The sequence below is a fragment of the Macrobrachium rosenbergii genome, chromosome 11, assembly GCF_040412425.1.
Source record: "Macrobrachium rosenbergii isolate ZJJX-2024 chromosome 11, ASM4041242v1, whole genome shotgun sequence".
Classification (NCBI taxonomy): domain Eukaryota; kingdom Metazoa; phylum Arthropoda; class Malacostraca; order Decapoda; family Palaemonidae; genus Macrobrachium; species Macrobrachium rosenbergii.
In genome coordinates this window covers 5053100-5078731 of record NC_089751.1, presented here as the reverse complement: position 1 = coordinate 5078731, position 25632 = coordinate 5053100, and the positions used below count along the sequence as shown (strand labels likewise).

The 25632-nt window shown below is 33.7% G+C and overlaps 1 protein-coding gene across 17 annotated transcripts in view; it reads right to left on the bottom strand.

The window, feature by feature from the left end:
• Patronin (calmodulin-regulated spectrin-associated protein patronin) overlaps positions 1-25632 on the bottom strand; it is a 141537-nt gene that overhangs the window by 22263 nt on the left and 93642 nt on the right. For 5 of the 17 annotated variants that reach the window (XM_067111077.1, XM_067111078.1, XM_067111079.1 and 2 more), the window contains exons 16-22: positions 25385-25482; positions 17928-18187; positions 14326-15023; positions 13750-14067; positions 7156-7392; positions 6163-6373; positions 5397-5522 (exon numbers count right to left, since the gene is read on the bottom strand). In XM_067111077.1, the coding sequence (XP_066967178.1) occupies positions 5397-5522; positions 6163-6373; positions 7156-7392; positions 13750-14067; positions 14326-15023; positions 17928-18187; positions 25385-25482 (1948 nt within the window). The remainder of the gene's footprint in view (positions 1-5396; positions 5523-6162; positions 6374-7155; positions 7393-13749; positions 14068-14325; positions 15024-17927; positions 18188-25384; positions 25483-25632) is intronic. The other 12 variants (XM_067111085.1, XM_067111087.1, XM_067111090.1 and 9 more) reach the window with 4 other exon arrangements.

Here is a 25632-nt window from a genome sequence, read left to right as displayed (position 1 = left end):
ACTATCTGACTTTTGCAATGGATATTTCTAACAGCAAAAAATTTGTTCTTGAAGCTTTTTGGTTTTTAGAATTACAGATATTGTTTCACAAGTCAGTATATATATATGTTAACATATGTACAATAATTGCCAAGATCTGTCATTTTCCTTCACATGGAACAGAGGTAAAAACTGCTAATTAATTATTTCTTCACATTTATAATGCTGAACTCACTGAATTTTTGGTGAAAGCTACTATCAATATGAAAGTTTTGAAATGTATGCAATTAGGTGTACAGCAACAGAACTTTCTACCATTGACAAACCTATATGTATGTTCCATACAAGGAGTAAGAAACTAAAAAGCAATCATCCCTACTAGTATGAGCTTTATAATAAAAAAATACGGATTTTCTTTTAAAATCTTTGTACCGTGAAAGATGGAAAACCAAAGTGATTGGGCATAATGCTGTTAACCCTTTCATATCTGCATAGTTATCACATCACTGAGGGCACATGAGCCCCGATGTGTCTGGGAGCGCTCGACAGTGTGAAAAAATAATTATTTAGAAAATTCAGCAAAAATAGAAATTTTATGCCAACAACGTTCATTTTGCTGTCCTTTTTTTCTAAATGTTTATATTTTATGGTGGAATAGTCAGAATAAGAGTCCCAGCCCTCTAAATACAAAAAAATGTGAGTTATTTCACGAAAAAAAAAAATCTTTACTTATTTTCATATTTTCGTTCAGTAACTCAAAAAAATATGAATGTCAGGCGAATGAATTATTTTTTATGAGAAAGCCAATAAAATTCTCTAAATATCGACATATAAAAGAATGGAAAACGAATAAGTCCAGCTGGTGAAAAAATTGATAGAAAAGAGGGTGAGAAACAGAGCGCTCTGCCCAGCGTATGGTGAGAATTATCGCTAGAAAAAAGATTTTTTTGAAGAGCCCTATCTCGGTTATTTTTCATAGCAATTACTTTGTAAATATACGAAAATGTAGAGGAAAAGTTGAAAAATAATGTGAGAGTCAAGAAAAATGGCTTTGGTAACGGCAACAGTTTCATTTTGACATTATAAATTGATTGAAACGAAAAAAAATGTTACCGTAGTCAACATTATCGTTCGTAGCTCAAAAGCTATAACAGTTAGGCGAATGGATTATTTTTTATGAGAAAGCCAACAAAATTCTCTAAATATTGATATATAAAACAATGAAAAACGAATAAGTCCAGTTGGTGAAAAAATTTATAGAAAAGAGGGTAAGAAACAGAGCGATTTGCCCGGCGTATGGTGAGAATTATCGCTAGAAATTTTTTTTTTTGAAGAGCCCTATCTCGGTTATTTTTCATAGAAATTACTTTGTAAATATACGAAAAAGTAGAGGAAAAGTTGAAGAATAAAGGGAAAGTCAAGAAAAATGGCTTTGGTAAAGGCAACAGTTTCATTTTGACGTTATAAATTGATTGAAACGAAAAAAAATGTTACCGTAGTCAACATTATCGTTCGTAGCTCAAAAGCTATAACAGTTAGGCGAATGGATTATTTTTTATGAGAAAACCAACAAAATTCTCTAAATATTGATATATAAAACAATGAAAAACGAATAAGTCCAGTTGGTGAAACAATTTATAGAAAAGAGGGTAAGAAAACAGCGATTTGCCCGGCCTATGGTGAGAATTATCGCTAGAAAAAAGTTTTTTTTGAAGAGCCCTATCTCGGTTATTTTTCATAGAAATTACTTTGTAAATATAAGAAAATGTAGAGGAAAAGATGTAGAATAAAGTGAGACTTAAGAAAAATGACTTTGGTACCGGCAACAGTTTCATTTTGACGTTATAATTTGATTGAAACGAAAAAATGTTACCGTTGTCAACATTATCGTTCAGTAGCTCAAAAGCTATAACAGTTAGGCGAATGAATAATTTTTATGAGAAAGCCAATAAAATTCCCTAAATATTGACATATAAAAAATGGAAAACGAATAAGTCCAGTTGGTGAAAAAATTGATAGAAAAGAGGGTGAGAAACAGAGCGCTCTGCCCGGCGTATGGTGAGAATTATCGCTAGAAATTTTTTTTTTTGAAGAGCCCTATCTCGGTTATTTTTCATAGAAATTACTTTGTAAATATACGAAAAAGTAGAGGAAAAGTTGAAGAATAAAGGGAAAGTCAAGAAAAATGGCTTTGGTAACGGCAACAGTTTCATTTTGACGTTATAAATTGATCGAAACGAAAAAAAAAAGTTACCGTTGTCAACATTATTGTTCGTAGCTCAAAAACTATAACAGTTAGGCGAATGAATTATTTTTTATGAGAAAGCCAAGAAAATTCTCTAAATATCGACATATAAAATAATGAAAAACGAATCAGCCCAGTTGGTGAAAAATTGATAGAAAAGTGGGTAAGAAACAGAGCGCGCCGCCAGGCATACGGTGAGAATTATCGCTAGACATTTTTTTTTAAGAGCTCTACCTCGGATTTTTTCATAGAAATCACTTTGTAAAAATACAAAAATGTAGAGGAAAGGTTGAGGAATAAAGTGAGAGTCAAGAAAAATGGCTTTGGTAAGAGCAACAGTTTCATTTTGACGTTATAAGCTGTTCGAAACGAAAAAAAAATGTTACCATTGTCAACATTATCGTTCGTAGCTCAAAAGCTATAACAGTTGGGTGAATGAATTATTTTTTATGAGAAAGCCAACAAAATTCTCTAAATATCGATATATATGATAATGAAAAATGAGATTCAGAGCCCTGCCTAAAATCCAGACGTCTCTATGTGATGCACTAACAAATTTCCGCTAGTTTTACCGCAAAAACTTTGCGAAAGCATGTTGGAAACTGTTCTCGATTGACGTCGCTTTATGTAAACAGCCACACGTGTTTACCCAGCCTCGTACGCATGGTCTCTGACAGAAGTGTGGCCTGCCAGGCCTGCGTGGGTGCGATCAGCTGATGTCATTGTGAGAATTTTACTACGCCATGGATTTGCGCATGCACAGTAGAGGAACTAAAAAATTTATAGAAAATAGAGGATATCAAACAGAGTGTTTCCAATAATGTAATCCTACATTTTATAAAAAAATGTAAGATACGAGAGAGAAACGTGGGTAGGATCAGCTGATTTCATTGTGGGAAATTTACTATGCCAGGGAATTGCGCATGCGCAGTATAGGGACTGCTTGCCTGGCGTATCGATGCCTAAGTTACACGGTCCAAGGTATGCTTTAGCCTATGGAAACCACCAACTGTACGAAAATAAAAAAAATTTACCCCTACCACACGTACGAAAAATGTCGGTAAATTTTACGTATAATTACGTCAGTCAGACAAGAAGGGGGGTAGGGGGTTATTGCGTAATATGCCGTCAATTGGGCAGGAAAGGGTTAATACATTGATATCATCTTCAAGTTATCTTTTGTCATCAGAAGCAGGACCTTGGAATTGCTAGACATTGTGTGAAGGCTTTGCTTCTCATGGAAAATATGCACACCCATCGCTGCAAGCCATCCTACCACAACAATGAGCCCAGGCAGTCATGGGCACCAGATTCCAAGTGAGGACCAAGACACTATACACAGAAACAAAATATCCAGAACTGAAGCACACAGCCCAATCAGATGAAGCCCAGGAATTTCTTGAAAAGCAGGTGAATCAAATGTAAACCACACATTCCTCACATCTATTGATGCTAAGAAGTCCACTCCACAAATAGATCTCCAAACAGACTCCATTGTTAAAGGGAGTCAGATGAATAATTTGAGATGGCTGAGAACTCTAATTAGTCTTCAAACTCCAGAGGACCTTGGAACATAGAGGAGTAAACTGTATAACCTCAGGTCATTGAGGTGAATCTCCTTGATGGCTTCCCTCTGCAAAATGAAGGCAACCTGGTCATTGAGGACCTGCATCTTCATTGCTGAGAACTCCTATGACCCAAGGATCAATGAAACTCCCAAGCCCTCAAAAACCCTAAGAAAAGGATGCAACTAAAGAGAAATGAGACCTAAGAGGATGGCAGAATCTCTGGCCACCAATAAAAAATTAAACTGGAAATAACCATGCCCACCAGATTGAAAATGAAAATTAGAGCTGCATGGCTGAGGGGCACAACAGCACTGATTCAGAGTATGGATGACTTTTCTGGGATGAATATGAAGCGTAGATCTCTGGTGCTAATCAAAGGTAGATGAGGGTGATCGAGGCTAAAATACTTGAGTTTATTGTATCAAGAGCTCTGGCGACACATGGCTGGACACACACAAGGAGCAAACGTCTGCTATCTTTTGCAGACATTTGCTCGCTGCTTGTGTCCAACCATGTGTTGCCTGAGGTCCTGTTATAATTAAACTTAAGTGTTACAGCCTCTTCACCCTCATCTACCTTCTCTGTCAACTTCTCTGCCCCGACCTTATTAAGGGATAATTCCCTGATTAGCGCCAGAGACGTACAGTTTATGAACTGAAAATGAAGACTGAAGAGTACTGCAGAGAGAATGAGATAGGAAGCTTTAGCCAAATCCTCTTCCAAACCAAACCACCTACAAAATGCCTGCTAGCACCACCAAGAACCTATTCATGCCGGTAAAATTCTCCCTACAGAATCTCACAACTCCATTTCTGGAGCTGTCCAATATTTTTTAAAAAAAGTATCTGTTCTATTTCCTATTCCCTCATATTTATTTACTATTCACTTTTCCCATAACTTGTCTCTCTCTGCATGCTGATTTTCCTTTGGTGCCCTCTTTGGTTTATAGTCTGTTGACTCTTTCCATGAGGGTTTTTAGCTGAGGATTTCAAGACAGATAAGATAAAGAGAAAATCAAGCACTAAAGAAATTGAAAAATGAAGACATACATTAAACAAAAAACAAAAAATTTGAATGAAAGTGCCCAAAACAGCAAAACCTGTTTTATGTTACCAATGAGCAACACTTATTTTTACAGCCAATGCAGCTTAATAATAGACAAAACCACACAAAGATATAAATTTACTGGATGTTATTCAAGTACAGCAGACACAAATATAGTAGAGCACTGCACAACTGAAAAATTAAAAAATGCTTTATATCCCTTTTGTGATTTTTGAAGAATACAAAATCCTATCACCTTTAGTGTCTTCATCATGGAAAAGCTTAAAATCTTAGTGCCCACTCAAATTTTGTTGCATACCTAAGGAATTCCATAAATTTTCTCCTTTATTCTTATCAAGGTGAAAGAGGTTAAATTGTCTCATATTAAATAGCAGAACATAAAATCTTGACTCAAAAAAGACTACTACTTGGTTTTTAAGGCTTTGTTTCTAGCATAAAGATGCCAATACCAACTAAACACCCGTGTCTTAAATTACACCAAAAAAATATAGAAGGACCAAAACCAAAAATTTGTGGTGGTTTACAGGACATTTTCTTACCTCCCGACAAACTGGTGTTTGATCCACGAGAGCCACTGGCACGGGATAACGAATGTGACGACCCCCAACGGCCACTGCTCTTCCTCATGCTGTTTGAGCTGGAGCTCTCATATCTTCTCCCAATGTCTACAACACGCACACACAACATCACACATAAGCAAAAGGTGCAAAGTGCACACGGCAAGCCATGTCATGGTGCTTTATTTCAGTAATTTTTGAAAGAAGTGACAACTTCATTCATTTAATTATAGCAGAAGTATATGGTTTTGTGCAAGTAACAATATAAAAATGCCTGAGAAAGCTGCAGAAGCATTGAAATCAACACTACTCAGCAAGCTCAGATCAAAACTGCCATACAATATTATTCAACATGATCAGAGCAAAACCTTGATATTTAGTATAGGTAATTAATTGCAGCCTTTTTCACTTCAAAAAAAAAAAAAAAAAAAAAAAACTACCAGAATATATTTATATCAAAATATCACAGAAATCAGGTCTGCGAATTAAGGCAAAGTGTTATAGCATATTTAAGCAAAACAAAGTCACTTCTAAAAAATCCTTATCATTGCATCCTTATTTCAGACATGACTATTCCAGAATGTATATAATCAAGTCAGATTGGTTACTATAGCACAACCATGCAAACATGCTTGAATTATTGGTACACGGTATTACAAATTATTACTCACCCTTCTTTAACAGCAATTAATTGTAAATGAAATAGTACATAAAACCTTGATTTTATTACCATTGGTTAAAACCTTACCAGCAAGGTTTTGCGAGCTGCCTTTCTTCCCACTACTTGACATCAGTGGGCCATCCCCTGCATCAGACATTGAAGGAGCACCAGCCATAGTTTTGGGTCTTGGCCTACTGCTACTTCCTGGAGCTTTGTTTCTAAGTCGTACAGAAGGCTTCCCTTGAGATGAACCAGGGCTATCTAACTGGAATCCAGGTGGTGGCTCATAAACTCGTCCCTGCAGCATAAAGACATGAAGTAAAAACTATGCTGACAAAAACCATATATCCAAAAACAAACTATGCAATAATTCACAATACCCAAAAACAACGAAAGTTAAATTTCACAAACAATAATGCAACTCATGCTCAGTTAAGTTATGACAGCCACTATGACATGCAAAAGCTACCTGAAAATATTTTTAATGCAGCTTTTAAAACTAATAGTATATTCTTATAACATTATAACAAAGCTACTTCCACAAAATAAAAGCTTGTAATATTATAGAAAAAAATCAATGTATAAACACTGATAACACTATCAACATAGGATAGTTCATTAGCAGAACATACTAAAAAAATTGTAACAGATCAATATGTAAATTCTCAAGGTCAACACAAATGGTCACCTCAAGCAAGACAGAACCATATCTACTGCTACTACATAATTTCACAACTTTAAAGATTACTTGGCAATGCAACTAATTTTTTCCCACTTACTGTAATATGGTATAGAATATAACAATTTACTGTTTTCTATTTCCATTAATCATATAATATTGTTCTGCAACAACAATCTTTATCATTTTACACATACTTTTTACAACATCTTTCAAGAAAGAAACTTTGACTATTTAAGAGACAATTCAACAATACTGTAGGTACTTTAAACTGATAATCTATTGCTGTATGGAAATTGAACGTGGTTACAAAGTGCATTTTAAAAACTTAAAATCTAGTCCAAAAACTCGTTTCATTTGTAGTAGCATAGTGCTATGGCATTACAGTATTTACAAAGTACCTCTTTTTCTGCCTCCTCCATTGCTTTCTTGACTTTATATCTTTCTAAGATCAATTCTCGTCTAGCTCTTTCTTCTTCTTTCTTTCGAAGTTTCTCATCTTCTCTCTCTTTTTCTGCCTCCCGTTTGGCTAGGGCCTCCATCTCCTTTTTTCTTCTTGCAGCTTCCTGTTCTTCTTTACGCTTCATAGACATCATCATGAGACGTTCCTTCTTCTTCTCCATCTCTGATGCACTAGACTAGGGTAGGTAGTGATGTCAATTATGATGAACCCTATCCAATCTTCTTAATGTGATTTAATATAACATTCACCAAATATTCACAAAATAACAAAGATATGTCTGATATTTAGCACAAAAGTTACTGAAATGAAAACCTTCTGACTGCATCATGAAAATTCGCTGCTCAAGGTGTAAAGTGCGAGAAGTAAATTTTCAAAGAAATCAAAAGATCATGCTTACTTCCTAAACACTCTTAAATGAGCAAAAATATAGTACTAAATTGGGCCAAGAAAACTACATAATCTTATGCCTGGCTACCTTATGCAGTCAAAGGGTTAACACAGTAAAAGACAGTTGTACATCTTGTAGCATATACAAATTTTCAAGGGCACAGAAAACATGCATACAACCTTTTACAGTGCAACTGTAACTTAACAACAACAACAAAGAAACCAAAATAATTCACTTCAATACTGCTAATAAATAAAAAAAGCAAGAACTAAAACTATGAGAAAAATCAATCTTTTCACTGTTCCCTTCCTTTCACTGACCTCTATCAGGAACCTAAGCCTCTTCTCTTTATAACTGGCAACCAAAAATACCCACACAAATAAGAAGGTATAGCTTATTAAAACCAAACTTTAAATAATGGATTAAGTTCAATGACAACATTTTAAATCAATTCTACAAAATGCAAGTGTACTCTCATCTGCAACCGACTTCCCCAGTGAAAATTGTCTGAAATTCAGTTTAACGTTAGCCATGCAATCCTTGCTCCTCCAAATAAGACACTTTTAATTTACATTCAAGGATTTTTTGAGGTTCAATACTAAAAATGCAAAGTAGATGTAATGCATCAAACCCATTTCCTTGAAAACTAAGTAATGCACTGTAAGTCCCTATTATCCAAATGTCTAAGAATCCAAATGTCTAAGATTTAATGGGTATTAGATGATATGGATATCCCCGGACAGCAATAGACTATTGGAAGAATTAAACATTCCATGTCTTTGTTCTTTAACAATTTTTTAACTTTAATAAACCTCAATTAACTTTTCTGAATATAACTAGAATTGGGCTAACTAAGAGAGAATTATGCATGGAAAGGCAGAAACCATTAAAGAATGAAAAACACAATAACCTAGACATCAGAGCACTGTATTATAACAACAGAAGAGTCTAAGATAAACTAATGTTCAAGGGAAGATGAAAATAAAATACTAAGTGAATAGTCTTACAAAATAAATAACAAGATATATAAAATAAAAATGGGAAGAACAGAGAAACAGTGAAATCAATTTATCCAATAAACATCAGCTACAGATACACAATGCAGGGTGGAGTGACACACTAATATAGAAAAGCAAGGGCCACAACTTCGGACTTGGTAGTGTTTTAAGGCAGTATTACTGTCATTATTATTTATCTAATTAGACTCGATTAAATACTAAACTCTTACAGGGCTGGTCTTACAGGTGTCTTAATATTAAATAAAAATTCTATCTAATAACTTGCAAATTTATTACACTGTGTTGCTCTGTTCTTGCGTTATTTTACTTTCCTATGTCTTTTCATATTTATTTCATAATCTTACTTATTCTAAACTTCAATTTAATTTCACTTATACCATAGAATTAGACTAAGGGCGTAAAAACTTGCTCAGATCCTAAGTAGAATTTCATATCTAACCTAATACACAGTAGACTAAACTAGCCAGCTTAGCCTAAAATCTACTAAATGACCATTTATACTCTTCACTTCTTTGAAATTTATAAGAATCATCCAGGAAGGGTATATACGTAGCCACCAACAAATGATGCAGCTTTTGTGCAATAAATTTCAAAAACTAACTTAAAGAGATAAATAAAAAAGTGAAAAATTTTAATATCCTATTCTTCTGCGATATAGAGCGTAAGGAACACCATATCCTATTCTTCTGTGATATACAGCTTAAGAAACACTATGTTTAAGCATGAAATGACAAAAATAAAACAAGTACTAAAAACCAAGAGAAACTTATGACTACCTAAGAAAAGGTGTAAATATTCATCAGTTCTTGCAAAAGAACGGGAAAGTTTCACTTACTTGACAGTTAGGTAAAAACACTTGTAAAGTTACAGTACTATTCCTGTAGCTTTTTAATTAATAAAAACCAAAATTTTGCAATTTGGCCTCCTCTATGCCAGCACACATGACAGTTGGTATGTATTGGGAGAATCAGGAACTTATAGGCTGAGCACTGCTGAACAGTTTGAGAGTCTTAGGGACTCTCTCAATTGATATACAGACTGGGTTTGGTTGCTCAAGATTTCTGAGTAAGTTAATATGTATCATAAATAGGGCTTTACTTTAATTCAATTTCCTTCCTGATAATAAAATTCTTCTACATAAATCTTTCAAGCAGATGCTAGATTTGATAATCGTGCAGCTCTCCAGAAGTTTAACTAACAAAGCTTCTCAAATATGCAATAACTTTACCTTAAAATAATATGACTACAAAAAATTAAATAGGTTGCATTCTGTAAAAGCTGGTGTGCTTAAGTTGTTAAATATGTATTAAGCATATTTTAGAAACTGAATTGAAAATAAAAATTTACCAAAAAATTATACATATTAAGCATATTTTAGAAACTAAAGTTGGAAATAAAAATTTACCAAAAAAATTATGACACTAAAACTAGAAGCAGCAGTAGCAAAGGATTCATGTTTTATAAATAAAATACCATAAAAAAAACCATCTTTCTGATTAACCCTTTCGCTTATGACTCTTACAAACAATTAAGTCTCTGGGAAGTGGCAGTGACTTGAGCGGTAAGCATAAAAAGGTTAATACTATTTTTTTTTGTTTAAAGATGTGTAGCTCCGACAATTTTCAAGGTACATTAGACCGCTCAATTTTATTTAATTTTGCTCTCGAATAATTATTCTGTACAATGGCATAAAAATTCTCCCCAAAATAACTTTTATATAGGTGGAATAATGAGTAGAAATTACGAGATGAGAAAATTTTGCACTTTTCCCCCTAAAGAAATTTACAAAAAAAATAAAAAATTTTTTTAAAATTTAAAAACTGCAATAAAGTCTTCATTGTTTATCCATAGCACACCCAGTTGTAATTATAGCAAGGAAAATCTGGAGAAAAAAAAAAACACTGTCATGTTTTCCATAAAAAAAGTCCCATCACCCACGCGATATGCGCAACAAATATTTAAACATTGTTTTGTTCAAAGATGCGTAACTTCAATGCTTTTCATTTTCTCAGCTGAATTATTGCTCTATACAATGGAATAAAAAATCCTCCACAAACAACTTCATGTAGGTGAAATCATGAGTAGAAATTACTAAATACGAGAACATTTTTCACTTCCCCAAAAAACAATTTGGCCAAAAAAATATGTGTGAAAAAGTCATCGCTGTACATCCATAATATACCTAGATAAATTACCTAGTTATTAAAATGAAAATAGTTGATAAGAAAAGTGCCAGTCACCCATGCAATATGCACAGAAAACTTCTTATACCTATTTTTGTTCAGACCCACAGCTCCAACAATTTTCAAGGTAGACCGCTCAATTTTGTTTCAATAACATAAAAATGCCCCAAAATAACTTTATGTAGGTGGAATAATGAGTAGAAATTACGAGATATGCGAAAACTGCACTCTCCCCCCCAAAAAAAAGTTGAAAAAAAAAAAAAATGTGCGATAAAGACAAATTATGTAGTTTTAAAATTACAAAGTTGTAATTATTCCAAGGAAAATATGAAAAAAAAGGACAAAGTAACGTCACGTTTTCCTTAAAATAAGTGGCACTTGGTCAAGTGTTCATTCATATCTCTCTCTCTCTCTCTCTCTCTCTCTCTCTCTCTCTCTCTCTCTCTCTCTCAAAAAAAAAAAAAAAAAAAAAAAAAAAAAAAAAAGATAAATGATATATCAGAAAAAAAATCTAAAACCATACAAAACAAATCAACATACATGTTACATTTACATAAAAAACTCTCCCTCTCTCTCGCTTGTGCGCACGCACAGCAAAAAGATAAGTAGTGTAATTATGGAACAAAAAGCTAAAACTATACACAACAAATAAACATGCCTATTACACCTATATAAAAAATACTTCTCTCTCTCTCTCTCTCTCTCTCTCTCTCTCTCTCTCTCTCTCTCTCTCTCTCTCTCTCAGAAAAAAATAATGCAATTATAAAATAAAAATCTTAAACTATACAAAACAAATAACCATACATGGTACATATCTACAAAAAAATATCAGGAACACTTGATGAAAATGATCCTCATCTTGTCTGCTGGTTAGTGCAGTCTTTCTAATTTTTTACGTTTGCATATGTCATCAATAAGCGAAGGACTTGAATTTAGATAACATTGATATCAATCATTGATAAGCGAAAGGGTTAACAAATCTAATTCTATTCTTATGCCTAAAAAATCCTTTTTAAAGGATATCTTAGCAGGAATAAAATAACCAAAGTTTATTCTTCACACACAAATATATCATTTAGAGCTCCAACTGTCTAAAGCATTTCAAAATTAAGATAAAATTGTCACTCAACATGAAATGGGGTAAATGGTAGTATGATATATGAATAGTATTATTCATGATTTGGGACCTAAATGGGCAAGAACCCTAAAAGACTTAGGCAAAATACAGGCATAAGATAATGTTCAAGAAAATGATGTTGTGAAAAACTTGTCAACCCCATATTTGTTCTGACATTCAAATCAGTGCCTTAAACAGCAGGACTTATTAAAACCAGTATTGAAGACAACCAGCTCTCCTTTGATGTGATGTATTATATTTTGAAATGCTACTGATTTCCTAATGTAAAACTGCAGGATCTCTCTCAGCTTTGTTGCAAAACTATGAAAAGCAGAATCAACATATAACTAATATAGTACATTACAGTACATACTATATCAAGCTACATGTTTGGTCAGTTTTGCAAGTTTAAGCTCTTGGTATTCACAGTGCACAAAACAGGAAGAGCATAAAAAACTGCAAAGTTACTTGATAATTTTTGTTATTACTGAAACTATTTTCCAATATAACTTCAAACTGAAAACACCTTGCCGGAGAGTCAGGATATTTCAATATAAAATCAAATAACCAAGGAGAGTTCTCTAGTGATAATCCAGCTGGAAAATGAATATTTAAAAAATGTTTTCTGCACCACACAATAAAACATGATAAAAAGGTTAGGTATCTAATCTATTCATCTTTGAAAACCTTTAATTTAAGGTACCCTATGTCAAGCTAATGCTTATGTTTATAACCGAACAGTATATACCTGCATAAAGTTATTCAATTCTGCAATTAATCTGTTTCTTGTCAACTAACCAGTCCCACTTTGACAATTTCAGATATCATACTACAATATTACAAATATCACAGTAACATTTCTGGGCTTCTAAATGTTCAACTTACGAATCTGTTCTTATGTGAGATTAAAATTGGAGCAAAGGAAAGTTAAAAAAGTTGAACAGCCAGTTATTAGGGAAAAACAGAAAGGAACAGATGAAAATTAAAAGGCTTGAAGTGGTTGTAACTAGTGGGGCAAAAGGAATAAGCAAAAAAAATCTCACTACTCTGTGCGGTGAATCATAAGACAATGTAAATTGTATCCACTTAAGGTTCATTTCACAACTGCAGATATATGCATGTTCCTATTAAGCATTGTACAACATGAAATTCTGAAGTAACATTTAAGCAGCATGATTAAACTTTATTCACATACTCTTAGCTAATTAAAAACTACTCATGAATGCTCAAAGGAAACACTTGGAAAAATATCAATTGTCCAAGAAGTTTCCAAACTCCTAGGATATATTTGGGAAAGTTTTTTTATGGTCAATGAAGCATTTCTGAAGAATAACAAGTAAACCCATGATAAAAATGGTTGCTAATAATAATAATAGTGATCTCCACCTCCAAGCCTGTCTGTAATTATAGAGTAATTATGGTATACAAATCACAACTAAATAATAAAAGAAACACTGTGAATAAGGTTATACTTCAAATTTCCAGTTTCATCAACAAGCATTCACTTACCTCTAGAGGTAAAAAAAAATAAATAAATAATGAAATTTCATGGCAATAGTTCAAAATCATTTTGATCAGTGCCCCTTTGTAACATTACTTTCGATACTACAATATTACTAATAATCATCCATTCCTCATAATTAACTACTAACCCTAATGTCTAACTGCCTAGTACACATCACAAAAAATACAGCTTCTATATTAAGTACAATGTAAGGATAATTCTCCAGTCTTACAGTAAAACTATGGTTGCTTTCAACACACCTAAATATTCAAATTACTCACACTCAAACTAACTCAATTCAGGGGTATAGTTTGTACTTACATTTTCATTGCTGACTAGGTCATCACCAATAATTAAAGCCGTTGCAGACGATTTACGTTTACTCTTATTAATAATGTTTATTTCATCCTCCTGTGGAAGTTCAGAATGAGAATCATGCTCTTCATCGTCCTCTTCTCCCAAACCAAAGGCAGAAGAGGAATTAATACTAAGCCCATTGGTCTGACAATTACTGGCAGTAGTAGTAGTAGCAGTGGTAGTACTATGAGGTGGTGATTGGGCCATGCTGGGACTGTTTGTTTGGCTCATGCTACCACGATGTGGCGTATAAGAACCGTTGGAGGTCCGACTGGGTCGGTTCTGAATGGGCACATACATGCATCATTATACACAAAATTAAGTTAATAAAAATTTGCAAACAAAGCTTAACAATTATCAATGCTGTGCCACAAGACAAAGCAAAAATAAAATTCAAACAAAATCTAGTAAGAGGTCATACAAAACATCATTATATAAAACAAGTGAATCAGAAATCAAAAAGCAGAATTACAAAAAAAAAATACATTAAAATGCTGGTTAGAAAAAGCAGAAAGTCCATGTGCATTTTGCCAAACTTACAGGTATAACAGGAGGCTCTTCTCTGCTTGGGGTAGTTGCTGGAGTTGGAGGATTTGAGCTTTTCCTTGACATTTTTTTAGCCCTAAGCTGAGGCTTGGGTTTTCTAGGGGCCCCATTGGTTTCAAAAGATATGTAAAAGCCTTGATCTCCCTTTGGACCATCTTGAAGGGGCTCAGCCTTAACTTCTAAGTCATCATCATCTTCTGGTCGATAGGGTGGAGTCAAAGAACGATGGGGAGGAGATGGCTGTGGGAGATCTACATCATCATAAACTGGCATGCCTTTTTTAGTTGGAACTCTGAATGTTTTTACACCTATACTTGGTCGAGTAGGTGAACCTGGTTCATGTGTTATCCGATAGGTTTTACTTCCTGATGATATGGATAATCTTTTCAATTTCTCACTTGGATCACTTTTACTATGTTGTCTGGACTGATCTTCAGATTCAATAAATGACACATTTTGAGGCTCCATATCATCTGGAGGTGGAGCAGCTACTGGTGCATGTGAAATAGTTCTTGTAGGGCTTGGAGACTTCTGCTGTCTTTGTGGAGGCTGTCTACTTGGTGATGAAGTAGCACTTGACCTAAGACTGCCAGGTCCCCTACTACCACCTCCACCAGAACTGTCACCTCCACCAGAACCATCACCATGCAATCTAAATGGTGGAGTCTGACCCATCTGTCGCTGTTGATCACCTGAAATAAAGATTGACAAAACAAAATTAAATGAAAAATAAAAGTATTACAAACTCAAAATTTTAACCAACCACACTGGTAAGTCATGAAAACTAAGAAACTTACCACCACCACCTCCAAACCATGGGGACTCTAAAATTAGCCAATCATGCCTTAATTTTCAAAAATCTCAACTCATTTTTAGCCTCCAGTCTCAAAGTTCTTATCCAAGTTTAATCTGAGTCTTCAACCTATTCTGGTGCTCTTAGGAGCTCAGGTGACATTTTAGTGTTCTACTTTCTTCATAATAATCCTAGCTACATATGGAACTTCCTTAGTTTCCCTAGTGGTCTCATTTCTCACTCACCTTATACCCCCCTGTATCCTGCCATCTGACACCATCACTCTTCATTGAAGCCTTACTCTCAAGATCCTTTACATAAAGGTTTCATCTGCATGCCTTGATTCAGGTTTGTATACAATACAGATACTAATGTGTAATCATACTTTTATGTGCAATTTCAAAGTATTTGCTTTCCAAAATTTATTCAACCTACCTGCTATTTTATCTGCCTCTTGCAGTCATTCACTAAAATCCCTTGAGAGAACCTGTATTACACATCATTATACCTATATATTTGAAAGACTAGACCTCATTAATCATTTCTCCATCTAGTGTTATCTCACCCTTTATACATAAGCTGTCCTCATTACTTGTTTTTATCAGATTTCTACTGAGTCCCAACTCTCTAAATATGAAATGCATTCCATTAAGCAAGCATTGTTAATCTTGTGGTACATTGCTGATTATTTGCATATTCTGAGTACAGTATGTCAAGTTTCTACTGTTATTTCAATCTAAACATTCTCTTTCATCTCCAACCACTTTTTCAATATAAAGTTCATTAGGAGGGCAAATGGCAAAGGTGATGTAACATACCTCTGCACTATCCATCAACATTATATTTGCATCCATTTTATTCATGGATAGTTTCATCAGCTTTACAGGTTTAACATGAATACCATAGTGACACAAGACCTTCCACTATACCAGTCTATGTATACAATCATGCCTTCTCATGATCAACAAAAGCAATTATGAAGGATCTTTAAATTCAAGACCCTGCTACATAATAAGACTTGAGATTATTATCTGATCTGTGTAACTTCAGTCATGTCTAAAACCAGCTTGTCCATCTCTAAGCATTTTACTAATATCTTTTTCCAGCTTAAAGAGAATGAGCATAATAAATATTTTCATGAAAACCAACAAAAGTTCAATGACTCAGTAGTTACTAAATTTAGTCAAGTCACCTTTCTTTGGTACCTTTGCTATGCCTTCCAATTCCCAATCATCAAGCTTTGTTTCCTCCTTCCCTATTCTAAAACGTGTACTTTGCATATGAAGTGTCACTCTAATTTCAACTAAACTCCTCTATGCAGTAATTCAATCTCAGCCCCAACCTTTCCATCTCCTAAGTTCCTGGTGTATATCAATCAAATAATACCACTACTGTCTCTTACAGATGAATATTTTGCCCAGCACTGTCTTTCTTCTTCATATGTTACTATGTTTCATCCTTCATTCTGACAGGTATTTTCCTCTTTCTTTCTTTCCACCATGGATATTTCATTAATGATTTTGTGGGCTACCCTACCACCAGAGCCACTCCCTAAATATAACTTTACCATTGAAATGCTAAATAATCTACAAATATATATATTTTTCAAGGAAATTTCTGTTTTTCCTAAATACACAGAGCAAGGCATATTAAGTGGAGAATATCTTTGGTGAATAACTGAAGTTGATGAAGTAGTTACAGTACATGGTTAGAATATGGTGGCAATAGAGAGATTCCATGTCTTTCAGCAAAATGCCCAACATGTAAGCTTCCACTTGATCTTTTACACAAAGGACCGAGCAAAGTGGCATATAAATTAAAAGGCTTTGGTTTGTATACCTAAGAAAAATACAAATTTCCTTGAAAAATTTGGCATTTGTTCCCAACGGGATACATACCAATGCCTTTCAAGAGGAGACTTACTTTTTAGATGGGTGGTGTCTTAAAAGTATCTGACGAATACATTCCACCTATACGAAAATGTTCTAGGGATAAATGTCCACAAGAAATGTTATCACACAAAACCTTTATAAATCTGGTGAAAAGAAGACCAGAGAAGTGAAGTCCTGGGCAGATAAGAATAGCCCCCCACCCAACAAAAAGGAGGACGAATTCTGTGGAACCAAATCACACCCTGTAGGGTGACATGTTGGTAGACAGCACAACCTTACTATTACTATGTAATGGGATCTGGAAAGTAAGAAAATCCACGTAGCTAATGCAAAGTACAGTAATGGGTCAGAGTAGGGGAGTGAGGAAGGCTAACTAGAACTGGCTGCTCATTTTGTATTCACCTATATATCACTCATGTCTGTGCTTCCATTTTTTATTCCATTGTTTTTTCTCTCATCTTGCCTCTTTTCCTCCTATCACCACAGCACAAGGAAATCTTACAATGTGATAAGAATGCCTTGTCAGGTATGCCTGCATTCCTTTCTTTTTTACTATGACCTAGGTTTTCAGTTTAATGACACTAGTATTATCATCCTCTTGTTTAATCTTTGATTCAGAATTCATGTAGAATTGTCTATTATTATTATTACTATTATTATTATTATTATTATTATTATTTTTCACATGACAAATCCTATTCATATGGAATAAGCCCATACGGGGCACTGACTTGATATTAAACCTTCCAAAACATTTATTCAAACACCATAATGTTTAGGAAAATACTTAAAATTTCTATATTCAGCAATGAAGAGCCTAACAGCTTTTTATGACAATAGCTAGCTAAGGTTAAAAAATTTATGTGAAGCTCTGTTTAATAACAAAAACAAAAAGTAAAAATTGACCTTACCAGGAGCAAAGGGTTGTGCGCTAGGAGGATACCCTCTCATTTGATGTTCTGGACTATAGTAACCTTGGCCATTCTGATACATAGCCTGGGGTGGCAAGGACTGAGTTTGGCCATGTAGCATAAAGCCAGTGCCCGGCATTTGTTGTTGAGAAGCAGCCTGATTTAAAGCTGCCATCTGGGCAGGATGGTTCATTGGATATCCTTGATAATAACCAGGATGTTGGCCTCCCATCATGTAATCACCTTGTGGCATCATGGGCCTGAATCAAAAAAGAAAAATATAATCCTAATAAAAAGTTTAATCTGACTTAAATTTTGACTATTTGAAATGCTTTTAACAAAATTTTACTGACTCCCCAATTCGAACCACTAATTCCAATAAATGGTTATCACACTGCATTCATGCAACACTCCAAACACCTAAACAGTCTAGTCAGAGTCAAGTATTATGAAGTCATCAGTTGATGCCACATACCTGTTGGGTAGATGATCGACGGTCACAACTGGCAATAGTTTAATCAACAAAATCAGTTCATGGTTATCTTTAGTATCAAAACTCTGTTACAAACACCATTAACTAAAAGGCTCCCAGATTTTTGTCAATGCACATGTGTCGTGAAGAAAATGTTACACAACTATATACTATATACATAACTAATACTCTGCACATATTACTTTAGCTTCTTCTTGCTATTTCGCATTAAAACTGACAACTGATGGAAAAGTCCAGATGGTCTGACAGTTGATTTTAGAGGTGTTCTGATTTCAGTGGGGACTGGTTTAACTAAAACACTTTTCTCTGCATCATCCACTCTGGGATTAAGGGACACATCAGATACGTCGTGTAGTAAGGAAGAAACAGAGTTTTCTTTCTCTTGATCTTCGCTAGTCGTGCAGCAGTAGGAGTCACATTCACAACCCTCACAACAGGAACTGCTACACACGTCTGAGTCTACTCGGGACTTTTTAGCTGGTCTAGAAGGGCAGCCAAGGATATTCTTAATTAGGTTAGTCTAAGCTGTCATAATATATATACATATATATAATATATATATATATGTATAATATATATATATATACATATATTATATTGTATATATAATCAGCTGTCCTTCACCAGGAAACTAAGGTTGCAAGTCTTAATAGTCCAGTCACCATGAGAGAGAGAGAGAGAGAGAGAGAGAGAGAGAGAGAGAGAGAGAGAGAGAGAGAGAGAGAGAGAGAGAGAGAGAGAGAGAGAGAGAGTGTCTTCGCAGTCCAGTCACCATTACAAATGCACGCACTGCACAGTACATAAAAGGCAAGAATCAAATTACACTATGTCCTAACTATAACCAAGCCAACAGTGAGAGTAAATGATCCAAAAAATTATGAACAGTACAATGGAGCATTTCAAGTTGTTTACCTGAAGTGAAAAAAAGACTTTAAAATATATGTGCTTCACTTATTCAAATCAATTACTTATCCTACATTAAATCAACTTGACCTGGTTCAACGGTACTCAAAATTTGCACCCTTCATGCCAAACATCATTTATCTCTGTAAAATGAAAGGGAGTTCCCAAGGTTGAAGGTAAAATGCAGAGCAGAGCAATCTACTACTGTATATGAAAAATTCAATTTTTTAAAAATATCACGGCATGACAAAACCAATTTAGCGAGATACCTAGAAAAGAAGGCAAGCAAAACAGAATGCATAAGGAAAAACAAAAATCTTATAGTTCCCAGGAAAGCCCTGAATAAAAAGTTCTGTGAAACCATTTACATTTAACTCATGATGATAATTACAATGATGTTCTAAACAATACAGTGTGTATCTACTCTTTTAGGAAAATTGCCTTAGAACATCAAGAGAAGTAAACAATGGTTCCAAAATTTCCTCAAAGTAGTGTAGGTGAACTCAATAATTTCATACAGGAATTGAATAGATGCTTCAATCAGGTTCAGAAACATAAAATGTGTGTAGAGCCAGTGCACCATGACCAGAATACTAAATCAACATCCAGAAATGACCAATAATACAAACAAGTGATCTGACCTATGTGAGCATTTGCAAAGAAGCACATTAATCTTCACCTTCTGTAATTCAAATGACTGACATGTCCAGCACCATCATGCATAACATACAGTATTACAATATTATCATGCATTTCTTAATGCTATACTTTTATTTAATCATTATTAGCACTTAAAATACATATTTAAGTATTATAAAGAATTATTCTACGGTAAAATATATTCCAAGATAGATTTTCATTACTCTTTTAATGTTTTTCTCTGTCAATCCAAAAATTAAGCAGGTGTGAATGCAATCATTAATATTTCAATCAAAATGTAGCCAATGAATTCAATTGATAAAATTCTTGAAAATCATTAAGACCAAAGTACCTGTAACTGTAATCTATGGAAAAAATCTTTAACATCTATAGATATACAGTTTTTTAAAAGGGGTATTTTTAACAATAGCCATTACATTTACATATCACTCAAGTTTGATAAAAAAAAAAAAAAGCTAACTAATGGCATGTTACTTAATTACCCCATTTCATAACATTAATTGAAAAAAGTCAAGAAATCTACACAAATATATAATCTGAAATATAATTTATATCTGAAAATGTTCTATTAACAACTATTTCTATTTCAAAATTCTAAAGAATAACTGGGAACCATAACAAAATTAAGAATGCTTCAAAAAATATGCTTTTAGAAACTGAATTTGTGGTTCCTCTAAGCTGAGTCCAATCTTAACGTACTGTCGAATGAAAGAAACTACCAAAATCTACTGAAGCTGAGCTATCTGCAATATTTCACCAGGAATGTCTATAGCATAAAACTTAACATCATAATCCCTACATCATTCACTTTACTGTTTAAACAACAATGATAAAACTTAAACCACAGTATATGCATCTATAATGCATTATAAAGAATTTACTACCTTAGGCTAACAGGAGTTCGTGCACAGGGCAGGGTACCATTTTATTATGTATGCAGGTGACTACAGCATACCTAAGTTCACTAGTGTATAAATTAAGTGTACTGATAATGAAGTAAAAAATTAATATCTGTTCACAAAACAGGTGAATTATTAATATTAAAATCTGACAAGAATAAGGAGCTAATCAAAATCTGGAATGGCTGGTCCCAATTCAAATATTTACGTGTGGAAAAACTATTGGTACTATACATACACTCTCCAGCCTAGTAAGCAAACAGGCAAACACACACACACACACATACAATATATATATATATATATATATATATATATATATATATATATATATATATATATATATATATATATATATATATATATATATATATATATATATATATATATATATATTGACAAATGCCACAAAGGAAATGTGAAACAATAGAGTTGTTTCCTTGTTGGCACATGCCTTTATTTATACATTCATCACATTCCATATCTTCATGAACCAGTTATACGTTCATATATGCAGTAATGCCTTGATCTTACACAGTTCGAGTTGCATAATTTCTCACACACACGAACTTTTCACTGAAACCTAACTAATTGCCATACGCGATTTTTTCACAGACACGTGACATTTGCGAATCCTAGAGAGAGAGAGAGAGAGAGAGAGAGAGAGAGAGAGAGAGAGAGAGAGAGAGAGAGAGAGAGAGAGAGAGAGAGAGAGAGACTGTCCATACCTGAAGTATCAAGTTAAATTATTTATGAATTATTACAGAGACAGAAAGGATAACATATGAGAGAGAGAGAGAGAGAGAGAGAGAGAGAGAGAGAGAGAGAGAGAGAGAGAGAGAGAGAGAGAGTTATTCTTACGTTAGATATCAAAAGATGGAAATTCATGATTTATGAAGAGAGAGAGAGAGAGAGAGAGAGAGAGAGAGAGAGAGAGAGAGAGAGAGAGAGAGAGAGAGAGAGATTCCTTTGACAAGCTGTGGGCAATGACTGACATATTTGACAGCTTTGCCCTCACCCCTCTCTTCAAAGGTTTCATGAATGATCGATAAGAGATGAGAGAATTTTCATGGTTACATGTATATGTCCATTTGTTTTGTATGATAAATAAATGATTTACCTAATAAGAAGTACTAATTTTCAAATATTAATAAGATTAAATAACTATATATATGTATGTATATACATACATACATATACATAATTATAATTATTATATATATATATATATATATATATATATATATATATATATATATATATATATATATATATATATATATATATATATATATATATATATATATATATATATATATATATACACACACACACCGCTGAACCTCTTAAAACCGGCATTCTGTGGTCTGGGAACTCCAGCGGCTTGGCTTGCTTTTGAATCAGCCGCCATTAGTTCATTGCGCAGCCACAAGGGTGGCACCACGTATCGTTTACAACTTCCCAACAGCAAAAATTTGCCGTATCCCTTTTGTTTTTATGGAAATAATTGTTAGTAATTTGAATAAGTGAAGTCAGATATGTTTTTTATATTAACTTTAAATATATTTTTTTAAAGATTCCGCTTGAGAAGGCTCCACCAAGTCAAAACTTTTAAAGAAAACAATGAGGTACATGGCACCGCACAAATTCCTTACTCTTAGAGTGCTTGAAAGACTTATAGTGGATATGATTTTGATCATTTCTTTTATGCAGCTGTATATATGCCCATTCGATATGCCACCCATGAGATCAGATGATGATGCTGGTTTGTGTCACAACTGAGGTGGAGGAAAACTTGTAAAACTCTTCAAAAGTTTTGAAAAGTTCAGCCATCATATGCACCAAGGGCAGCGCACACAGGTAAGCAACAGAGAAAAAGTATTTTTATATTTGTAGGTTCACTTTTCTTGTTTATCATGTACTTTGAAGTGTTTACTTTTGTGAACATATAGTGTAATTTAAAGACTGTTCATGCACAAAACAAATTGTTTGCTTTTTTTTTTTTAGTTGTATTTTAAAGATTTTGTATAATGGGTCTCAGTATAAAGTAAAAGAAAGTGATATATCTAGCAGTGTAACCTACAGCATTGCGTGTCCGTATGAAAGAAAAAGAGGGGTTCACTTTAAGTGTATTTCAAGAATATTTTATTATTAATATGGTTAAATAACCATCAAGTGTTCAGTTTAAACTGTGATGACTGTTGTTTATAAGCATACTAAGGGTTTACGCTTATGTAGCACTGACAAGGTGGGGGAGTAAGGGTAGAGAGTTGCTGTTGTACACCTGTAGAGTTTTTACTTGCCCTTATCAAGATATTTTTTACCTGCCCTTATCCAGATGTCACCCTTAACCAACAGGGCCTTGGCTCTCTTAATCCGGATAAGCGAGAGATTACCTGTACAGTCATCACCCTGCTTATGAGCATTCATAGATACTAACAGATAGGGTCACAAATTAAAATTGTTTGGAGGGCTCCCCTTGGCCACCCATAAGTTCAAATTTTACTCTGCGTGCCTATTCTGCCTGTAAGAGTTTTTTGCAAAGAACAGAAGAACATTAGGAAGAAGAGGCCTGTTCCTTTAACCTCTTCCCTGATTATCCCAAGCATTCTCGTAATTAACTGCCATGTATGTATATATATATATATATATATATATATATATATATATATATATATATATATATATATATATATATATATATATATATATATATATATAATTATATATATATATATATATATATATATATTATATATATATATATATATATATATATATATATATATATATATATATATATATATATATATATATATTATATATATATATATATATATATATATATATATATATATATATATATATATATATATATATAGGCAGTTACACCAGTTCAGTTATCGGCACTTGTCTAGTGACGACGATAACTGGATTTTTCACACCGATATGCGCCAATCTCCAGTTACCAGCGCCGATCCCCACTTAATCGGGGACTGCCTGAGATATATATATATATATATATATATATATATATATATATATATATATATATATATATATATATATATATATGTGTGTGTGTGTGTGTGTGTGTGTGTATGTATATATATACTGATGTATACAGATGACATTAAGTCCCAGATCAGGTAAAAATGGATAAACAAGGGACTACTGTTCAAGTAAATTAATACCTTAAATGTGTGATAATTACAAAATACTGATTAGGATAAGCTACTAGGTACTTTATTTAGAACTGTGCTGCTCCATAAGCTTTGAAATACTGTATAAACTTTGAAAACTGGCTCTATAACTGTGTGGCCTGTATGCCAATCTTTGTAGCTTAGTGAATTTCATTATCAAGTCCCTTTAGCTGTCCATCAGGATGACGTGCACTGATACAACCCAAATCAGTTTTTTGACAGGATGAGGTTAACAATAATTTCATACATCTTTCTGGCTATATGGTCACATTATACTGTATTTTGTAGTTAGGTTGAGACCTCAAACATCCATTTTTCCTTCAGTTAGAATACTGAACTGGTTTAGGTACATAAAATTCACCACTAAGGTGCACCTATTAAAAGTGTAAATGAACTTACACATGTAAAGTCTCAATTACAGCTGAATCTTAAGTCAAAGATTAGATCCAGGACATTACTGGGTGGATTATTTGATTCCTGTAAAGGCTGGTGACAATCAGAAGACTTACAGAATAAGCAAGAGCTGATTTGCCATACTTATCAGTTACTTCTTCTGCAAGCCAATTTGTGTGGTTCACTTTGTTAATACAGAAAACAAAAAAGAGAAAGGTTGTGATGTTGAGGCACTGTGTCAAGACTCATAGAGGTAATTACTATTGCAAAGTTGTAAATGCCTTCAAATAAATCCTCGGATCATCTTATATTAACTTTAAAATGCTAAACAAGTACACTTAGGTCTCTCTAGTTGAAAACAGAAACCAAACAACCTAGGCACTGCTAAACTTTTATACAATGTATCTAATAAGTTTGGTACCTCCCCTAGGCCTACTGTTGCTAGATCAATGGATACTTATTGTCTCAATTACATAACTTGGCATGTAACTTAAAATACAGTTTTGAAGAGTAAATGCCATTTCCGTACCATTAAATTCCCACCCACATTTCTTTAAGTGCCCATATTACAGCCATGTATTTAAGCTTTCATAAATGAAACAAAGAACAAAGACGTTCTCTAACAAAAACAAACAATACCACAATAGAAAAAACTTAGTTATCTAAGCAAACAAAATTACAATGATAAAAAGAAGCAACACGCAAGTACAAACAAAAAATTAGATATTTCTTAATTTTTCTACCTAATTATGTGTTTGGTGGTTCTAACATTTTCTGCTGGGTATAAGCTACTCTGTACTTATTAATCCTTGTCTTAAAGCATGATAAACATCAGAAGCTGTTAGTACAACCCAACTAAACCAAAAATAATTAGGTCTACTTTCCAATACAGTGATATTTCCTTACCTAACTGGCCCCCACTGTGCTCTTCTAGTAGCAGGAGACATAGATGAATATCCATCACTACTAGACTGTTGACCCCACATGCGGCGTACAGGACTCCCCTGCAATAGATAAAATTACTCAGAAATATGCAAACTAAAGAACTGATACTCATTCAAAGCTTCAAGTGCAAAAGGTTATGAGAGAGAGAGTGAGAAACTGGTATCAATGTTCTGTTCCTTTTGGACGGAAAATCCAGTGACAACTTTTAT